We start from the raw sequence: 21,062 nt of genomic DNA, 5'->3' as shown, positions 1-21,062 counted from the left end.
TCTCTCGAGTGGAACCTTTGTGCATATCCCCAAGGTCTAAACTGCCTTCGTAAGCTTGGACCATTTCCCACCACGCTGGTCCACTGCGGGTTGGTAGGTTCACAATAGTTCACATATCTAGATGTGCTAAATCTAGATATGTAGGTTTCCTCACGATGTTTTCCTTCACCGTAAGAGCGATGGTATACATTGTACTTAAGTTAAAAGAACTCATTGGTACATCATACATGGTCAGCGCCGGGATTCGAACCCGCATCTCTTGGGTGAGAAGCGGGTGCTTACCCGACTGAGCTACCACCGCTCCAAATATGCTTTGGAAAGAATTGATTTTATTAAAATTCAAAAATTTAAATAAACAAAGATACTCACAAAATGACCTAATTATAACTACGGCAGTAGCTTCAACGCCCAGATGATTCTACCTCGCAACTGACCAGGGCCCCAAGTCTGCTATTGGTTACAAAAAATATCAATGAAGATATCCCATAGAGACTCCATTGCAACTCCATTGTCATTGGCCCAAAATCGGTAGTCCCTACGTCTCACGGCCAGTCTCGATAAAATATAAATGCTATTGACACAGAATGACTTCTGGGTGATCGTGACGTCATCTTGGAATATTATCAGTGTTGCCGCTTTTGTTAGAATTGTAATGCCAACATACACGGATCGTCCGACTTAGGCTTAATTTGACGTTTTTCGACACTATTTATTTAAAAGTATAACTGTTTTATCTGATTCGATGCTTTTTAAATTCAATGAAAGACGTGTTATGCCATTTAAATATATTTTTCATATATTAAACTGGCAGTATAAGTAAGACCATTGGCAAAAAAAAAAAACTCTATGGTCGTGTCGATGTGTTTTGGTTTTGTTTCTTCTGTCATCAATCATCATTAACATTTTATCGTTGGCTACAAAACTTACAAAATAAAGTTGAAGTTGAAGTTGTTTTGTTGTGGTTTTGTCTGCAGTTGAGGATAAAGATGGCTCCACCATCACTGGAGCAGCTAGAAACACTCCTGGGCTTCTTGGAGGAGAACAAGGAGCTAGCTCTTGGCCGGTGCAATCGCACAAAAGAAGGGCGCAGTTTGGCGAAACGCCTTTGGTCACAATGTGCGAATATTTTAAATAGTGTTTCGGCAGATTGTCCCAGGCGTGAGCCCGATGCGTGGCGATTAGTAAGTACCTACCTAATTTATATTGTGAAGTTGTCGTTTAAATATGACTAGGCTCATTTACTGCCAGTTTCTATAACTCTATCTATCCATAACTGGTAGTTACTTTCATACGATTTTGACATAATCAAAAGTAACAATCTGTCAAAATCGTATGAAAGTAACTACCAGTAATGGATAGATAGAGTTATAGAAACTGGCAGTTAAGGCTGTCACTAAAGCTGGAAGAAAATCAGAATCTGTCAAATCTAGTGAGGGGGGGTTGAGGTATGCGGGGCGTTCTACGGACAATGACATGAAATTTTAACATAGTACTCGAAAACATAAAAGTGAAGACATGCCACTTTGTTAAAAATATACTAAGTAAGTAATATTGTTTTGTGATACGAAAATATTTATTTTTATTTGAAAGTATTTTTAATATTTAATAATTAATTATATATAAAGTCGTACCCGTGCCGATATTTATACAGGTTGTTGCAAAAAGGGTTTAATACTATGCCGAAACCTACGTGTGCAGCATGTTATTGATGTTATTTCTAAGCCAGGAAATGAAATCAGAATGTAAAAAAATCGCGAAAATATTATCAGAGTTTAATAGTTCAGGGTGTTGTATTAAACTCTGCCCCCGTGTAATAAAAAAAGTATAGTTAGCCGAAAGGGCGTTACTCAGGCGTCACTCTGAAAAACTTTTATCCTACGTAATTTTTTATATTCATGAAAAAAACGCTTCTTCATATAATTTTTTTTTGGTCACGTGACCTTTTAGTTAGACGACCTGTTTTTTTTTGGTGTTTCAAAAGCAGAACAGTAGTTTGCAGAACTCTGCATATACAGGGTGTCACAAAAGGTTACGTAGCTGGCAAAGGGATATGGGGAGGTCACCAGAAAAATAATAACATGTAAGTACCCCCGCAAGGGAGTACATTAGTACAAGGCGAGAGTGTGTATTTTTTTTTAAGTACTTATGTGTATTTGGGATATGATAGAAATAATATTTTTGTTTCTTAAAAACCAAAAAATTTACACCTTGCTGCGCTCTTTTGCTCACTGTAAGTACACCTACAAATATTGCTGTATTAAAAAAAACGGTTTTGTTATAACGATTATAAAAAAAAAGTTATTTTCATGTCAAGGAGTCATTTACCTAATTACGATTTCACTCAACAGCAGGTGAACTGAAAAAATAAGTTCTAGTTCTATCATCACTTTAGATCGCAAACATTGTAACTCCACTTTTCTCGGCGAAAAGTACTCTTTAGTGTCAATAGAAACGTTTTTTGAATTCACATGTTTTCCTCTTTATTCGAAAAAAAAAATGTATTCCGCATTTTACCATTTGTTTTCCTCTAAACCCCAAACCGTGATTTTTAAACAAGAAAACTTAGTAATTATACCCTTTATTCTCATATACAACGTGCGATGTAGGCGAACGTGAACGAAAACTATGCAATAAGCCTTTGTTTTTATTACTACTTTAGTAAATTACAATAACATACTCAACAATGTTAATTTTTTTTTGCAATGTTATGTTGTTAAATTAAGATCTAATATTTTATTAACATGAAGTTACTTTCAACTTTTTTTTGCATCTATGCGTCGAATTACAGCATGACGGCTGCTGCAGCTTCCTGCTGTCCTGTCCTCCAACCAATCCCACCAGTACTGCAGGTTGCGTCGAATACGAGCCATTCTCTTCGACTTGACAAGACAGGTGCTCCCGGAAGGATCATAGATCGCACGGAACCCGTACCGTATAGAGGCAACGGACTCCTTTGCAACAGCCCCCCAGATTCGGAAGTAGCCCATGCACTGCATGGCGAGCACAGCTGCAGCAATTTTTTCGTAATGAATCATTGGGATGTCATCCCCGAAGGAGGCTCTCAGCCTACCTCACGACCTGTGTGACATTAGAAAAATGCACTGTGCTAACGCCGTTTGCGAGCTTGATTTGCAGGACCGCGTTGTATGCCAAGTTCCACAGCAGAGGGGTCCAAGACCTACCGCTGTGGAACTCCGCAACTGAACTTCTTCAGTGAAAACAAACCCTCTCTTTTCGCATCCTTAATGTACTTGTTAGACACGTATGACCTCTGTCAATTTTCTGCAGATGACGAGATAGAGAAGACAAGTGATGGTATACAAGAGCCGCCCTAAAGGTTCGCCCTCTAGGGGATAGAGTTGAACGCGGTTACTATTTTTAAGCAAACAGCCAGCGCAACAACTCGCCCGTGGTTCTTATCCTGCTCCGACAGTGAACGAACGCAAAGTATTGTACCCACTATTCGAATCCGCATTTCGGATGCCAAACTGACTGTCCGAAAGGTCGAAACCGTACCACCACAGAGGTATGACTCGTTCGAAGAGCTTATCAGGCTCTTACAGCAATCAGATGTGTCGGTACACTGAAAGATAATCTACAGGCCTGCTTTATTTATTTAGGAGCACTAATGGCCTCCTTTCAGTCATTGAGTCACTGGCACTCAGGCTGCGGTTGAACAGGAAGATAGACTGTCTAAACAAATCATTTTTAGGCTAGTTAAAAAAAACTTTAGGTGGGTAGTATGCCAACTAGAACTACAAATAAAACAGTATTTTTGTCTCCTCTAAAATTTGGTCACGAGGAGTTACGATGATTACGATCTAAGGTGACGCTGACGATATTTTATACAAGGTATTGAAAAAAGGGTATAAAGCTTAGCCAAAAGTGGATTTAGGTGCCATTCTGATCCACTTTTCTTCTACAATTTTGAAAATTCACGTAGCAAAACCTTTTACATAGAAACTTATTCGATCACGTGACTTTTTTACTATAGAGACCGAATTTATTTTTCGAGAATTTCCAAAACTTGGAGAACAAAAGTTGTTCAGAATAACCCCTGAGTCAAACCCTTTCGGCACAGTATACCCTTTTTGCAACATCCTGTATAGGTAATATCAGGTTTATAAAAGACCTGGGCCTGTAGAGTGAGACTCGGCATGGGGAGTCATAATTTATAGATCTTTTAGGTTGCAGTGGCGAATGGGCACTGGTAGCCCTGCCCTTTTCTATAACTATAACTATAGGTAATTTTATGGCAATTTAAAAATGGTATAACATTTATCTATTTGAAAAAATCATTAAAAATATACATTACCTATCACCCTAATTTAAAAAAAAAATTCAGCCCTTACTTTAAACTTATAACACCCCTCTATTTCCTTCAGGGGTTAAAAAACCTGTGTATTTAATATTTTCTTATGAGTTTTTTTTAAAAACTAGGCTCTTACATAGTTGTACATAATATTATGCGGTATTTTATTCCACTTGTAACGCATAAAATTCATAGCTACAGTAAACATTTCATTTTTTTCATGGCGAGATACAGTCGCACTTAACCGCTTTTTTGCAAAGCTTGTTAAATAGATTTAAAAAAATATGTAAATTTTAGATCTTCAATTTTTAAAAATACTTACTTATTTTTAACAACCTGTAGTGTACAGACTACCACATCTTAAAATATATATATTTTTAATTAACTACGGTTTTTGGTTTCAAATAAAACAAATTATGAACTTACTTTTCAACACCCTGTATATTGTGTAGCTTACCTACCATACACAACCGTTAAAATAAAATAAATTACCCCTCAGAATATAAACAGGCTCGCGCTTTGGCATACTGCATTGACCGTATAGTTCTTATTCGGAGAATCTAATAAGTGTCATTATGTGCAATGTTTACCTTTATCTATGCATCTGTAACTCTATAGTAAAAAATGTAAACAAATCGAAAAGGCGAAATGTTTTCTAAGAATTTTCGGCTTTTCTGCATCTAAAATGATTAGAAAATTAACTTTCCATAGCAAATGCATATGTATTATAATACTTGTAGTCATAATTTGTTGATTTAATCAGTTTTTGTGAAATATTTGATAAAAAATAAAATGGCGTGGGTATCGCTCCTAACAGGCCGCCACCAGGGCGACGACTGAAGAAATCTGAAATCTGTCACGGTGTCATCATTTTTAAACCGGAATTTATTAGTTTTTTGCAAAAAAAGTTGACTTCTGGTCCATTAAATCCAACTCTTTAAGGTAACTTTGTTAAGAATTTAATTACCTACACATACATATAAGATTCCATGAAAATGGGCCCTCTGATTTCGAGGGTTTTTTCATAATAAGTCAAAAAATGGCAAAAGACATGGTGTGTTTGCAATTTTTTTTAACATACTTATTATAATCCTGCACCAATTTCTAAGCAACTAACATGTTCAGTATACCCTCTGCTACAATATATATTTTTATCAATGTGATAGAAGCTACCGTTTTTCCAATCTAATCAAGTATATCAAGCCGACTTTAGCATTTTAGCTTTAGGGATCCCCTTAATGTAAAATATCTACATACCCTTACAAAACTTGTAAAATTAATTTACTTTTGTTTCCGTTTTAGTACTACAACGAGTACAAATCCAAGGTATTGCAAAAAATAAAAAAAACAGAAGCAGGAGCTGTCGGCGACAGGTAATGATAACTCACTGTTATTGTAGTAGTCACAATCTGAACAAATATTTAAATGTCTTAAGCTGGTATTCACTATATGCAAACTCAGGTCGAGCAGCCTCAACTTTATGTTTGCTTCAGTCTGAGGCTGCTCACTCTGAGAGGAAGGCTCGAAGCACATCAGCTTGAGGCGAATTGCCTCATCTTGATCCGCTACGTGAGCGTTTAACCACCTGTCTCACTTACCATGTTGACTAATTTACCTTATGTTGCCGTGAGCGTCAGGTTGTGCAAGTGTCTCCTAGCACGGCCTCTAGTGGATACCCAGTTTTAAGCTGTTTTTATATGTTCCAGGAGGAGGTGAATATAATATAAAAGATTTAACTCCTCTTCAGGAGCGGCTGTATGCCATATTGGGGAAAGATGTTGGGGAGCCTTTGCCTGGAGTCCGCCACAATCCCCTAAATGTAAGTATTTAAAAAGAAACTGCACATTAACATATATTATAGCACATAAGTTCTATGCATATTAATTTCTTATTCTTACTTATTTCTTAAATCTAACACTAATCTAACTTCTTGTTTCATGTTAATAGAATTCATCACTTGAGGCTGTGCAGAATGAAGTTTCTGTGGAATATATGGAGGAAGTGTAAGAAACATCAATTTAACATTTCATATACGAATATGTCTAATTATAATTATATGGAGGTACCTAATTAGTAGAAATTTATAAGTTATTTTAATTTTAGATACCCTGAAGACCCTTTGGCCGGGCCATCATGGGCAGAACCGACGGCGTTACCGCCACATGTCGCCGCCATAAACCAAGAGGTGCTCGCAGAGGTGCACGCTAGTGAGCTCGACATTGCTGAGCCGCCAGCGCCGCCAACGCCCCAACCTGCGCCACCAACGCCCCAACCTGCGCGGCCAATGCCCCAACCTGACTCTGCTGGGCCGCCGAGGCGACGTCGTCGACGACTGAACGAGGGACGTCATGGTGTGTTATCTAATCTAATATTAAAAAGTCAAGTCTTTTTCTTAAAAAATATTTATTACTCTAATCACATTATTATAAAATAATATTAAAATGATTATTCTCCATTATTGTTCATTAATACCTGTAACAATAGACAGTGTTAGTAATCACAAATCTTTATTCATCAGATCAAGAACAAACACTTTTGGAGCAGGCTCAGCAGAGGCACTCCGAAATTGACGCCCAGAACGCCAGGGCGACGGTGAGGCTGGCCGAAAGCCACGAAAGACGGGCTGAAGCCACCTTCAAACTCGCCGAAAGCCAAGTGAAGATGGCAGAGAGCCTAGGAAAAGATGCTGAGGGCAAAATGCAAATTGCCCAGGCAATAACTAGGCTCTGTGCTATAGTAGAAAATTACGGGGCCAAATTTTTCCAAACGTCAGTCAGCTCTCCCGTAAAGGTATATTTTAGTAACATAAGTAGGTACCTACATATTATGTAAGTTCTTCAAACAATTTATTTCTTCTGATTAATTTTAAAATTATCATTTCCTTTTTAGACGCTCAAGAGGAAACATAGAACGCCGCCGTCGCCGCCGCCGGATACTGATAGCGACTAATAGCTATGATAGGGTAAGAAAACCAAGTTAAACTTTGGCAGCATAATCGAGTGTGCCTTTCAGGTTTGTGCCTGTGCAATTAGAACTGGGGAACTAGGCACAGTCACCTAAGGCGCCATCTGTAATTAGCTTTTAATTAGTTTTTCTCCACATTAACCATCTAATCTCTTGTTATTATTAAATACGTGATGCTGCCCTTGATTTTGGATACACAAAATATACTTCCACTAACATATTACCTTTCTCTCCACAGCCTATCAACGAGCGCCTGCTGAAATGCCCGTCCTTCTAACAGGTCCCTATTAATACGACGATTGCGTTGATCATCGTTGATGGCATTAAGTAAAATGCCAGCCTCAGTCGTCAACTGATTGCCAACCTGAAAATATAATATAACATTGTTGATTTTTCTAGATTGTTTAATTTAAAGTTAGATTATTGTTGCTTTCTCTACACTGTTTAATTTAAAGTTAGATTATTGTTATGTTTCTAGATTGTTTTATTTAAATATACATCTTATATGTATATTAAAATTTATAGTTAAAACTTTAGGTAAGTACTCTAATGTAGCAAATTAAAGACTGATTATTGCCAAATATAACATTGTTGATTTTTCTAGATTGTTTTATTCCAACATACATATTATATGTTTAGTACAGAGGACGACACCTTAAGCTTAATAATTGTAAGTACTTAAACTTAGACTTGCCTGATGCTGCCTTTGCTTTTCGGCTTCAACTTCCTCTGGTGTCAGGAATGGCACGGGTGCACCAGTTTTGTTTGCTATATTGTGCAAAACACATCATGCATTGACTATTTTCCCTGCCATGATTGGGTCATAGTGGAGGGCACGTGCCGCAAGTAGACATCTGAAGAATTATTTAAATATGCTGTATATTGATAATTGTAAGGTTCATAATCTAAGGTAACTTATGAAGAATTTTTTATACCTGAATCTGGCCTTCAGTACACCAATGCAGCGCTCCACACAATTACGTGCAGTCACATGGAGGTTATAAAAATTATGTTGGGGTGTGCCTTCCACTGTATTTAAAATTGGGGTGACCATTGTCCTCCTTAAGGGATAGCCGCTATCACCTGTGAAATATATATAGTTAACTTTCAATCTATAATACCTGTGACATTGTGATAAGCAATGAAAATGTGAACCTAGATGATTTTTAACACCATTCAAAATCAATAAATAAATATATAACTTAGGTTGCCAGCAAAGCCATATCATTAACTAAATCTAAAACCTCCACAATGTGGGTTGGTGGGTTCACATATCTAGATGTGCTAAGTCTAGATATGCAGGTTTCCTCACAATGTTTTCCTTCACCGTAAGAGCGATGGTATAAATTGTACTTAAATTCAAAGAACTCATTGGTACATGTCAGCGCCGGGAATCGAACCCACATCTCTTGATTGAGAAGCGGGCGCTCACCCGACTGAGCTACCACCGCTCTTATCGACTGAGCTACCACCGCTCTTATCTGATTCTATATAAACTTGATTATTCTAAAACATACCTAATAAAAACACATGGTCACCATTCCTAGCCGCCTCTGTCAAGTGCTGACACAGTGGATGGCTTTGCCACACATTGGAGTCATGGGCTGATCCCGGGGTACTAGCATCCACACATAAAATATTCAGCTCAGAGTCGCAGATCTGTAAAAAAACAGGATACTAATAAAGTCTATAGGATAACATATCTATAATTAAGCACCAATTTTCAATAAGAAACTTACAATCATAACATTAAGCGAATGATATCCCTTTCGGTTAAAATACCGCTCCTCATGTTCAATAGGTCTTAAAATGGCTATGTGTGTGCCATCAATGCAGCCTAGTACCCCTGGGATTTTAAATATTTCATAAAATCTGAAACAAATAAGTACTAGTTAGTTAGTTTTAAGATGTAAATTATGTGTGTTGTGTTTGTTTATAGACCTACCTTGCTTTGATTGCAGTCCGTTCAGTTGACTGCATTGGCCATTTTAAATATTTTTGTATTATCCTGGCATCATTCAATGCCGCAGTCACTTGCCTCAATGCCCTTGAAACTGTTTTTTGGGATACATTATGTATCGCACTTTGGCCAACCAAAGTTTGGTAGGAGCCCGTTGCGTAAAATGTTAATGCAATCAGTATCTGAAACATATTAGGTAAGTATTAAGTAGATAGTCTTCTACCATCCAGTACAGAACTATTTTATGCCAAATTATAGACGGCTCCTTACCTTCATCATAACAGATATACCATCTTGCCTGCGTTCTTTGGCTATCAGGGGAGTTAAATCCGCGGCAATCTCCTTCACCACATCCTTACTGAGGCGAAATGTCTTGACAAACTCCGAGTCCGGCAAACTTACGAAAGGATCGACATTCCGCCTCATGAAGGCGCGATTTCGACGCCGCTCCTTCAACTCCCGCCGACCTCTATCCACTCTGTCTGCTAATATCAGCATTTCCCACCGCAAATTGAATCGATCCATATTGACAACGTATCAACAAACAACGACACCGTGACAATACGTGTATATTAGGTGTATCTGCTCAATGGCCTCAGAATGGTGATTTTTGACAGATAAACCATAATGAAGCAACTGACGGAAACGTCAATAAATAGTGGACTAGGAAAATTGTCACCCGAGAGACGATATCGGTGTGGCACTTGTCAGTGGACTAGCGTGTTGTTCAATGTATTATGAGTGGCTTCACGGTGGCTTCCATCGAGCTGACACTATGCTCTTAAAAAATACAAGACTGCCAAATGTGTCATTTTGCGCTGTCGACATACAATCGACATCCAATTTTACTCTAATGCTTTTAGTAGACTTGGGGCCCAGGTACAAACAAACTGATAATCCCTACCGAAGGTCATTAGCTGATCCCTTTGTTAATTTCCTTAAAATAACAATTGTTCATTTAAAAAACAGCTGTAACGCAGCTTTTTAAATTTATTACCTGGGTTTCTTTGTAAAAAAAAATGTTAAGATAAAGTGTAACCTTTTTATAAAAAAAACATTAAGTATTAATAATTATATTTGGTACGTATGTTATGTTTGTGAATAGCCTGCTTTGGTTTTTGTTTAACCAGAAGAAGAGGTATATTTTATAGGTAGGTAGGTACCTAATTGTTTTTTTTTTCAAAATTTAGTCAGATTTGCCTACAATCTTATGAGCAATATTAGCATTCGACCCGCAATTTCATATTTTCTATCAATGCTACGCATCTACTACGCTCGTAGCAGGGCTACGCCGTAGCTTACGTAGCAAAATGTGTTCGTAGCAGCTCGGTCAAAATCAAAAACTCGCAAAACTTATTTTGTTTAGAAATCATACAGCAACATCACAAGTTCATACATGCATATACCTATAATGGATTGTGTACAGTAAATTTAAATCACTTGTGCTTTTGGAATTAAGGGAGGGAGTGAGGGATAACAATTCTAAGCATATTTGTAGGCACTTCTTTAGTTTGGTTATGTCTTATATTGATCCCATTCCCATAAATCTAATGTGATTTTGGTGTTACACAAAGCTGTCTCCTGAAACATTACTTTGTCTGAATGTAAATTGAATTTTCCGAAAAAAAAACTGTTTTTTTTCACTATCATGATGATTACTAAAGCTGGATGTGCTTACATAATAAAATAAATAAAAGAGTACATGTTGTGTACACAAGGTTCGTTAGGAACGGAGAAGACCTACATCGGCAAGTTGTTATGTACCTATACTGATCTATGTTCTAGATACAGAGTATAGTTGAACATACAACACATTGTGTTACTACTTTATAAATCACAGCCTGTGTAGTTAATAATTTATAAATTTAATGGAAAATATTTAATTTATGTTACTTATAGTCTGCAAAATATATATTATACCCTCCCATCGTAAACACTTAGTGTTGTGGAACCTCAACCTTTTATATATCTCGACCTTTTTATACTTTGATTTCCTTTTTTTACATAATAATTTGAATTTGTATTTATTTATCATTCCTTCAGCCGTCAATATTATCTTTCATTACATACGTTTTTCTTGACAACAAAACCCGTGTTTTCGTATAATTTTCCCCTTTAAAGTAGATTATACAGTCCGCTATCCAGTTCCCAATAAAGTGGTCATATCGAGCCGCGAAAGCCATTTACGATTAACTAGTTTCTTTTCCCCTTTGTTTTCCCCGTTTCCAGATTTTCCCCCAGTTTCCCACAGAGTGTTTTCAGGTTTCCATACCGAAATATTATGTAACGCAGTGAGTTATAAGTGATCTGATTATGATAACCCGGAGCCGCGCAAAGGATTCAGTGTGTGACCAAGCGCAGAACCCCGACATGGAAATAACACAACCATCCGTAGGTACAAGTCGAGAAAATGTAAGTACCAAATCCCACCATATTATGAGCGTAGCCAGCTCCCACCGTAGCTCGCGCTCCACAGTTCTGGCACAAAGATTGTCCGTTCAGGCAGAGTTCAAGCGAAAGGCCTTAGAAAGGGAGCGCGCCTTAGCTGAGCGAGAGGCCGAGGTGGAAAAGCTTGAATGCGAAGCGGAGATGATGGCCATCGAGGCCAGGTTCGGCAGCCAACGTAGCGGCAGTCATCACTCTCAGGCTCGCTCGGTTGTCTCCATCGACCGAGTGGAGGAATGGTTGGATGTTAACCAACCCCTACCTGCTACTATACCATATAACACCCTCAACCCTGCCACACCATACCGCAGCCCGATCATAGGCGCGAATAAAAATATGGACGCCACCAAACCCCTGCCCCAACCCACACCCAAACCCAACCTTTACAACGTCGATTCCGTAGACCTTGCGACTATGGTCAGAGCAATCGGCGACACCGCCACTGCCGCTAAAGCTCTAGCTTGTAACAAACAAAAACCGAACACTAATCTCCCTACCTACAATGGGAATGCTTTAGAATGGTTACAATTTAAACGTATCTATCAATATACTGAAGATTCGTTCTCCCCTATAGATAACATATCTCGACTGCAGGCAGCACTCCGCGGCGCCGCCAAGGAATGCACCGCGACCCTGCTAGCGACAACCCTCAACCCTCAGGAAGTAATCAACGCACTGGAACAGAGGTTTGCGAGACCGGAAATAATAGTTAACCAACAGGTAACATGTTTAAAAATGTCACCTAAACTTACCTACGATTTAAAGGATTTACCTAATCTCGTAACTAAACTACAAAACTGCGTTGCTACTTTAAGAGCACTCGACCAACACGATTATTTGATTTCACCGGAACTTTATCAAACGGTTTTAACTAAATTAACCCCTATCTTATTAGAAAAATGGTTTGACTACGCCCATTCCCGCAACTCTAATAAAAAACTGGTCGCGTTATCAGAATTTTTGGAAATAGAATTAGTAAAACATGTGAAGTTTGGTTCGCTAGCCAGCTATAATCCCATTCTACCGCAGGACCAAACTAGATTTAAGGGTGCTTCACACAGGCGCGAGGAAAACGTCTTAGCCACAACTAGTAACGCAAAAAAAACACAATGCGTATATTGTAACAATAAACACGATATTAGGGAATGCACACCGTTTAGGGAATTGCCAGTCAATGACAAGTGGGCGTGGGTAACAAGATACAGAGTGTGTTATAGGTGCCTAAAGAGCCATCCACACACGTGGAGAGAATGTTCACCGAACCTAAAATGTGGAGTTGACTCATGCAGTAGGAACCACGACCCGATGCTACATAGGCAGGAAACGTCAGGTCAAATAGCGAACAACACAGTCAACGTAACATGTCCACAGCCCTTACCAGCTACAGTAGACGAACCGTCAAACAACACCACAGTGGTCGACACGATCAACACAGCTATCAACACATCATGTGAACAAAGACAAACTCTATTAAAAATTATCCCAGTAACTATTAGTGGACCAAAGGGTAGCTACGACACCTTCGCTATGTTAGACGATGGGAGTACAGCTACTGTCATTGACCAAGTCGCTGCCGGCATTATAGGAGCTGAAGGGCGCCCGGAACAAATTAGCGTACAAGGAATAGGAGGTATGAGGATAGATGTCCAAGTCGAGTATGTCAGCTTCGACATAAGAGGTAAATACGCCAACGACAGCTACAAAATCAACAATGCCAAGAGCATGGAAAAATTAAATCTCCGTGAACAAACAATACAACTAACAGACGTTCAAATGTTTAAACATCTATCTGACATAGCAGACAAGATATCATATTCCGATGCAAAACCAACAGTGCTCATAGGAGCGTGCGATTGGAATTTACTCATTACCCACGAACATCGTATTGGGTCTGCTGGGGAACCAGTAGCATGTCGTACTGCTTTAGGTTGGACACTATATGGTTCTATGTCAAGTCGTAACGTTACCAACTTAGTCGCCCAGCATAATATCTTTCACACAAACACCCACAAAAAACACAGTGACAACTCGGAGCTAGAGTCCCTCGTTAAAACTCAATATAAATTGGACTCGTTGGGAATAACCAAACAAGTTAAATTAACGGACGCAGAGGAGCGAGCCATTCATATTTTAGAGTCCACGGCACGCCGTCTCCCAACCGGCCGATTTGAGGTAGGCATGATTTGGCGAAATGATATCGAGCACACACCAGATAGCTATTATCAAGCTCTTAATAGGTTAAAAGGTTTAGATAAACTTATGAAAAAAGACCAAACTTTCGCCGACGCTTACAAGACATACATAAACGGCCTACTGGAAAAAGGTTACGCAGAAACATGCGAACCATCTACGTACCACGAAGTGTATCAAAAGATGCCACCGCACGAACCAATACGATGGTACACTCCACATTTTGGTGTTTACCACCCACAAAAAAAGAAATTACGCGTTGTTAACGACGCTGCTTGTAAGACATATGGAGTCAGCTTGAACTCGCTTCTACTCCCGGGGCCAGACCTACTACAACCCCTCTTAGGAGTGTTGTTTCGATTTAGAGAGGGACGTATCGGTCTCACAGCCGACATTAAGGAAATGTTTCCACAAGTACGCATCCGACCACAGGATCGTGATGCACTCCGCTTCCTTTGGACAGAGAATTCAAACATAAAGGAACTAAGAATGACTTCCGTTATTTTTGGCGCATGCTCAAGCCCATTTACGGCGCAATTTATTAAAAATAAAAACGCCTTAGAATTTAAGACTCGTTATCCTGAAGCGGTAAACGCCATTTTACAGGACCATTACATGGATGATTATGTAGGTAGCCAGGATGACGTACGTAGCGCTTCCCGCATCGCATTAGAAATCGTGTCCATACACGCAGCAGCTTGTTTTGAAATGAGAGGCTGGATTTCAAACGACAGCGAGGCTTTAAAATTGTTACCCGAATCGTTAAGAGCTACCCAACCGACTGAGGTAGAGTTATGCAATTCTCAGAATAATGTAATTCGCACTTTAGGCGTAGCTTGGCTTCCTCAACCTGACTTGTTAGGTTTCCGTACAGGATTGGGCGGAGAACCTATCAGTAAACTAACAAAACGCAAACTGTTGTCACATCTAATGAGGGTTTACGACCCGCTAGGACTGTTAACGCCCTTAATAGTTAAAGGCCGCATCCTCTTCCAACAATTATGGCGTCACCCAAACATTGATTGGGACGCACTACTACCAGACAATTTATGTCAGCCGTGGTTGGAGTGGTTCGAAGAGCTCGCTTCAATTGATACACTACGCATCCCCCGTTGGTACGGCGTAAACAGTTCAGATGCTGACGTAAGTAGGGAGCTCCACGTATTTGCCGACGCGAGCGAATTGGCGTACGCTTGCGTGGCATATTTTAGGTACGTATTTAAAGACGGTTCCGTTAAAACCGCGCTTATAACAAGCAAAGCCAGGGTATCGCCACTCAAACCGGTATCTATACCTCGTCTTGAATTGCAAGCTGCACTAATAGCTTCTAGAATCGTTATTAGTATTAAGGAACAACATAGGCAGAAACCCACACAAACCTTTTGCTGGACAGATTCTATGACCGTTCTACATTGGATTAGGAGTGACGCCCGAAACTTTAAACCATTCGTTGCACACCGCTTAGGGGAAATTCTAGAAAATACTAAACCAGTCAACTGGAGGTGGCTACCGACCAAAGTTAACGTGGCAGATGACGCAACCAGAGCAAAAACTATTAACTTTAACGAAACTCATAGATGGTTTACGGGTCCGCAGTTTTTCCTTAACGCAGAGACCAACTGGCCTGTAGAGCCTACCAATGTCGATATCCCGCTCACAGACCTTGAAGTGAAGGGGGCATCGGCCACTGTCAACGTCCTGAATACAGACCTTCTTCCCTTCATACACCCAGTTGCCGCGAACCCCACACGGTTTAGTGAGTGGACACGATTGCTAAGAGCGACCGCAAGGGCTCATCAGATAGCCGCGTTTTGGAAAACCTTAATTCAGTTCAAACTTGGGCAAAATTCCAAAATCCGATCATCAATAGAACATCAGTCACCACCATTGAAAATAAATGTTAACACACACCCCTCACCAACATTGCCCCATCTCACCGCGTCTGACTTAAAAGTAGCAGAAAATCACGTACTGCAAAGATCGCAGCTCGAAAGCTTTAGCGAAGAACTGAAGAACATCATTGAAGGGAAGCTAGTTCCAAAAACTAGTCGTTTGAAGAATTTAACACCATACTTAGGGACAGACCACATACTCCGAAATAACGGGAGAATCAAATTTGCCCAAGGCATTGCAGACGAAATGAAAACCGCGATTATTCTCGATGGAAGACACGAAGCAGTTCGGCTCTTAGTACATCACGTTCACAAAAGATTAGGGCATGCCAATAACGAAACCGTGGTAAATGAATTAAGGCAGACATATTGGATAGTCCACTTAAGAAGCACGGTTCGAAGACTAGCAAGTACCTGTCGCTTTTGCCATGTGAGAAAAACCCTCCCAAGCATCCCTCCAACTGCAGATCTGCCACCAGAACGACTTACCCACCATGAACGTCCATTCACTTGTAGTGGGCTCGACTACTTCGGCCCGACTGATATCACTGTTGGACGTCGCAAAGAGAAAAGGTGGGTAGCGCTGTTCACCTGCCTGACGACACGAGCGGTTCACCTCGAAATTGTGAACACCATTTCAACTGATTCTGCCATGATGGCTCTTCGTCGTTTCATCGCGCGCAGAGGAACACCAAAAATTGTGTATTCAGATAACGGAACAAATTTTGTTGGAGCTGCTAAGCAATTGAAAGAATTTTACGGATCACAAATTTTCGACTTCGCCGCAAATAGAGGCATAACATGGAAATTTATCCCGGCTAACGCGCCCACGTTTGGAGGTGCATGGGAACGATTAGTTAGAAGTGTTAAAACGGCACTATCAACCACACTGCTGCAACGAGCGCCGAAAGAAGAAACGTACGTAACGTTCCTAACCGAAGCCGAAGCGATCGTCAACTCTAGGCCTCTCACACATGTGTCGACAAATCCCAATGATGAGGAAGCTATCACCCCATTCCATTTTCTAATTGGCTCCTCATCTCACCTAACCATACCGACGCTTGATGATACCGACCTATCGCGAAGACTGGAATGGAAAAAAGCTCTGAGGCTAGCAGATCACTTCTGGAGCAGATGGGTACGTGAATACTTACCGACCCTCCAACATAGAGTTCCCGTCCCGACTGCCCCTACAACTTTCGTAGTTGGTGATGTGGTTATCATCGCAGATCACACCCTCCCAAGAGGGGTTTGGCCTAAAGGAAGAGTCGTGGCCACCTACCCCGGAAAAGATGGAGTCGTCCGGGTAGTCGATGTCTGTGCAAAGGGCTTCATACTTCGCAGACCCACAAGAAAACTAGTCAAACTTTAAGAAGCAGCATTTAGGAACCGGCCGCGGCCCATCCTTCGTCATACTATCATTATGTACATTCTCCATTTCGTTGCCATCCGATAATTACATTGTTTTTATTATTATAATACTTAATTTAGTTTTCTACCGTATTGACATGTCAAATTCGTCTTGTTTTGTTTTGTCTACCGTATTGACATGTTAAATTCGTCTTATTTTGTTTTGTTCTTTTTTTTGTTTAGGTAGGTACGTCTTTTTCTCCCATTATACTCCACATCCAACATAATTATTTCCCACATCTAGTAACTTCTCTCACCAACTGAGCTTCCACAATTAACAGCAGTTTGTGTGCCACTAATGTCGCACACGGGGGGAAGTTTGTTGTGGAACCTCAACCTTTTATATATCTCGACCTTTTTATACTTTGATTTCCTTTTTTTACATAATAATTTGAATTTGTATTTATTTATCATTCCTTCAGCCGTCAATATTATCTTTCATTACATACGTTTTTCTTGACAACAAAACCCGTGTTTTCGTATAATTTTCCCCTTTAAAGTAGATTATACAGTCCGCTATCCAGTTCCCAATACTTAGGGTGGCTTTTATCAAAGTGATAAATGTATTTAACTTGTTATTTAAACACAATTTGAAATTAAATTTCGTAAAACATCTTTTACCACGACTTAAATATGATTAGTAATCTGTTAAACCTAAATGCGGTCAAATGGCTATTTAACTTTACTAAACACATTTATCTACTACGCATGTCATGGCGTCAGTCGCGGCGATCAGCTGACCGACCGGCTGTCAAGAGAACTTTTCCATTTCTAGCATTTTTCCTCAGTGATGTCTAGTTGTTGTCTGTGAGAGATTCAGAGGTCATTGTTCAGAGGTTATGTTGAGGTTATCTAATAAATAATGGATTTGTGGGATATTTTGTTTGATGACGATGATGAAGAATTACTTCTCTATATGAATAGACCTCGCTCATTACGCTATATTGCAGAAAGAACTAACTTATTTGAGACACTACCGGATACCAAAATTGTTAGGAGATTTCGTTTGACAAAACAAACTGTATCGCTATTCTATTCTATTCTATTCTATTCTCTGTGGGGGTGTAAGTACCTGCACCTGGCTCTCTCGAGTGGAACCTTTGTGCATATCCCCAAGGTCTAAACTGCCTTCCTAAGCTTGGACCATTTCCCACCACCCTGGTCCACTGCGGGTTGGTGGGTTAACATAATAATATCTAGATGTGCTAGATCATATATATATATATATATATATATATATGTAAAGGATATATATATATTTATTTATTTTAAAACATAGTAGTAGGGATCTAGGGATTGAGGGTGTTTGCCCCGCGGCGCTGGCAGCCCGCCAGAGTTATAAATGTAATACGATCCAGATACCGAACACAGATAAAACAACATTTTATTTGATTATATCAAAGACTTTGTGTGATATTTGCTCTTTTCGTGTTTTATTCTTGCGTGTTTTATGTCTTTGTCTTTACTTACTAGTACTACATACATTCGCAAGCAATGAAAAAGGTCCACTCCCAAAATGCAGACACTAAATGGCAGACACTAAAATTTAAAACAATTTTTTGTGTTGGTAAAATTCTGTCTCCCTGTTAAATGTACTTCTTCAATATTGCATTTCCGTTTAGGAGTCATTATTTGTTAGTATGTCACTTTAATAGGGAAGCAACGAGATTTACACAATAGTCGGAGTTATATAATACAAGTTCCACATAAGTTACATAATTTGTACCTAATTACTCATAATTTTTTAATGCAACAAGAACTTTAAACTAAAAATGACCGTTAAGTTATTGCTGCCTTGCTTTTACAGTTCCGGATACCAAGTAACAGACTCTTGCAAAGCGGCAAACAGCAGTTCTAATTAGAAATAGTTTTTCCCAAGCTAGTTTGACCCCTCTACATATTATACATGTAAAGTTGTACACAATATCACATCGTAGAAACCATATTCGCGCGCCAAGCGTTCAAGCAGCCCTAAAGTGCAGGCTACACAATATTTCCTTCGCATTTCAAAAAGGAAAAGAAAATATGTACGCCATTCCAACTGTAGGGAACCCTTTCACACGAGATTTATGATTTACCATTTGCAAGAAAGGTCTGCAACAGTCAAACGGTCTTACATTTATAAATGTCTACTTACCTTTGCTTAGCTACAGTGTTTTTAGAATGCTCATTTTGCTTTTATTAAATTGTATTAACGCGCTCTTTCTATAATTCTATGGTTAGTTTACTAATTTGTTTACCTTTGATCTCCATTTTGAGAGGACTAGTCACCAAAAGGGTGACGCAAGACCAGATTCATTAACTTTCCTGAAATTAATGTGCTTTTGTAGACGATACACTATCTTAGCAATCTCTTGCAGTGGCAGGGAAACGACGGATATAAGCTACGGCATGCTACGGTATCGCAACACCGAACACAAGGATGTCTAAAGTCTATTATATATACCACCTTTACCTCGCTACCTGCAGAAAGACTGCCACCACCATATTCCAGACCTACTACCACTACAGACATGTAATGTTTATATATAGGGTGTTTCAAAAATATTATAGTAATTTATTTTTTTCGCAAATTTTGGCGTTCTGATTTAATTTCCGGGCTTAGATATAACATGCTGCACATGTAGGTTTCAGCTTAGTATACACTTTTTGCAACACCCTGTATGAGGCATATATGTGACATTGTGTGTTCGTGTGTGTATCACAGCCGGTAATGGAAAACCTAGAGCTGAATAGTTGAGCAAATAGCGCGAGACCGACTCCCATTGTGGGCTCACCGACTCATACTCTGTACTTGCCAGATGGCGGTAAGCGAATGTGTACTTTATGATTCGGAGAAAAGATTGTGGAAACCGGTTCTCGGTTACTTTTTAGTTTTTTTGTGGCTTCATTAAGTTGGCTGCCTTTCAAGCTATGCTTAAAAGAAGTAGGTAGTGTTTCAGCAGTTCAGCCCCCCCTACTCTTGAAAAAATATGTATTGCGTCTGTCTTGCTGATCATATTAGTACTGTACGCTTTTGAAGAGAAGTTATGATTTTTTTAATGTTGAAAACAATATTGACACATTACATTGCCTTTCAAGAGTAGGGGTACAGTAGGTGTGTAAAGAGCAAAAAGAGCATTTATTATTGAATTTTATAGGTAGATGATCTGAGGTGCGATCATAGGATTCGAAACTACACTGGAAAAAACAAATGAGGTTTCCAATTTTATAATCGCAGCACAGGGCCGTACGTTTCAACGTTTGTGCATGAATTAAGATATTTTGACATACTTTCACTGCAGCTATAATATAATATACTTATTTATGCGGGTACCTACTGTACAATCTCACTAATCCAGGACTTCTATACCACAGCACGTCCAGTAATCCAGCAAAATATTATAAAGCCTTAACCGTAATTTGAAGAGGCGCTGCATCTTCAGAAGTATCAGAATAAAGCTTAGTACTTAGATGTTATAATATTATGATTTATGCAGGTAATATACCTATTATAAGTAAATGTATGCTGTACTCATCTGAAAGAAAAGTCTGCTCATGTGAAGTGAGATGCATAACTTGAATGAGTACATTTTTAATTAAAATACTGAGTAACAAAAATACCGAAACATACCTACTAATAATAAATACTAACTGTAGATATCAAGAGCTTTATTTATAATAAGTATAACAACTTCTGAGCTATATGCATGAGTAAGTAAAGTAAACCTATTAGGAAAGACAGGACAATTTCAATGAATGAAACTAAAAACTCGTCAATTAATTGGCAATTACCTTTGATCTGAATATCTTTACCCGGGACACTGGAATACACAGTCACGCTCTTTGAGTGAGACTCTTTGTTCTACAGATGAAAGACATTCAGATATCGAAGTACCTAATTTGATTA

At 39.2% G+C, this 21,062-nt stretch overlaps 2 protein-coding genes across 3 annotated transcripts; one reads left to right on the top strand and one right to left on the bottom strand.

Annotated features, from left to right (window-relative positions):
* Window positions 1-986: 986 nt before the first annotated feature.
* LOC105381421 (translation initiation factor IF-2) lies at window positions 987-7,876 on the top strand. Its single transcript, XM_048630395.1, has 8 exons — window positions 987-1,052; window positions 5,664-5,685; window positions 6,019-6,131; window positions 6,260-6,315; window positions 6,416-6,663; window positions 6,831-7,102; window positions 7,202-7,274; window positions 7,515-7,876. Exons 1-7 carry the CDS (start codon window positions 987-989, stop codon window positions 7,259-7,261), a joined length of 837 nt encoding a protein of 278 aa, XP_048486352.1. The 3' UTR covers window positions 7,262-7,274; window positions 7,515-7,876.
* A 115-nt stretch (window positions 7,877-7,991) lies between these two features.
* Window positions 7,992-10,112, bottom strand: LOC105381423 (putative nuclease HARBI1). 2 transcript variants are annotated; one of them, XM_011551142.3, is made up of 6 exons: window positions 9,507-10,112; window positions 9,222-9,418; window positions 9,016-9,148; window positions 8,794-8,953; window positions 8,212-8,359; window positions 7,992-8,130 (listed from the first exon to the last, which is right to left on the bottom strand). In XM_011551142.3, the coding sequence occupies exons 1-6, from the start codon at window positions 9,759-9,761 to the stop codon at window positions 8,064-8,066; spliced, it is 960 nt and encodes a 319-aa protein (XP_011549444.3). In that variant the 5' UTR covers window positions 9,762-10,112; the 3' UTR covers window positions 7,992-8,063. The 2 variants fall into 2 exon arrangements, with proteins under 2 accessions (XP_011549444.3, XP_011549445.3); XM_011551143.3 differs by having other exon boundaries at window positions 7,998-8,130; window positions 8,794-8,935.
* Window positions 10,113-21,062: the final 10,950 nt, after the last annotated feature.

The sequence above is a fragment of the Plutella xylostella genome, chromosome 25 (assembly GCF_932276165.1).
Source record: "Plutella xylostella chromosome 25, ilPluXylo3.1, whole genome shotgun sequence".
Taxonomy (NCBI): Eukaryota; Metazoa; Arthropoda; class Insecta; order Lepidoptera; family Plutellidae; genus Plutella; species Plutella xylostella.
This window is presented reverse-complemented; position numbering and strand designations above follow the sequence as displayed.

Excerpts from the sequence above, each read along its gene's own strand:
- LOC105381421 (XM_048630395.1), top strand. The coding sequence starts at position 987 with ATGGCTCCACCATCACTGGAGCAGCTAGAAACACTCCTGGGCTTCTTG. Across the intron at positions 1,053-5,663 it reads TGGAGGAGAACAAGGAGCTA|AAGCAGGAGCTGTCGGCGAC; the intron begins GCTCTTGGCCGG and ends TAAAAAAAACAG. Across the intron at positions 6,132-6,259 it reads TCCGCCACAATCCCCTAAAT|AATTCATCACTTGAGGCTGT; the intron begins GTAAGTATTTAA and ends TCATGTTAATAG.
- LOC105381423 (XM_011551142.3), bottom strand. The coding sequence starts at position 9,761 with ATGGATCGATTCAATTTGCGGTGGGAAATGCTGATATTAGCAGACAGA. Across the intron at positions 8,954-9,015 it reads ATTCGCTTAATGTTATGATT|TATCCTGTTTTTTTACAGAT; the intron begins GTAAGTTTCTTA and ends AGACTTTATTAG. Across the intron at positions 8,360-8,793 it reads TGACCATGTGTTTTTATTAG|GTGATAGCGGCTATCCCTTA; the intron begins GTATGTTTTAGA and ends TATATTTCACAG.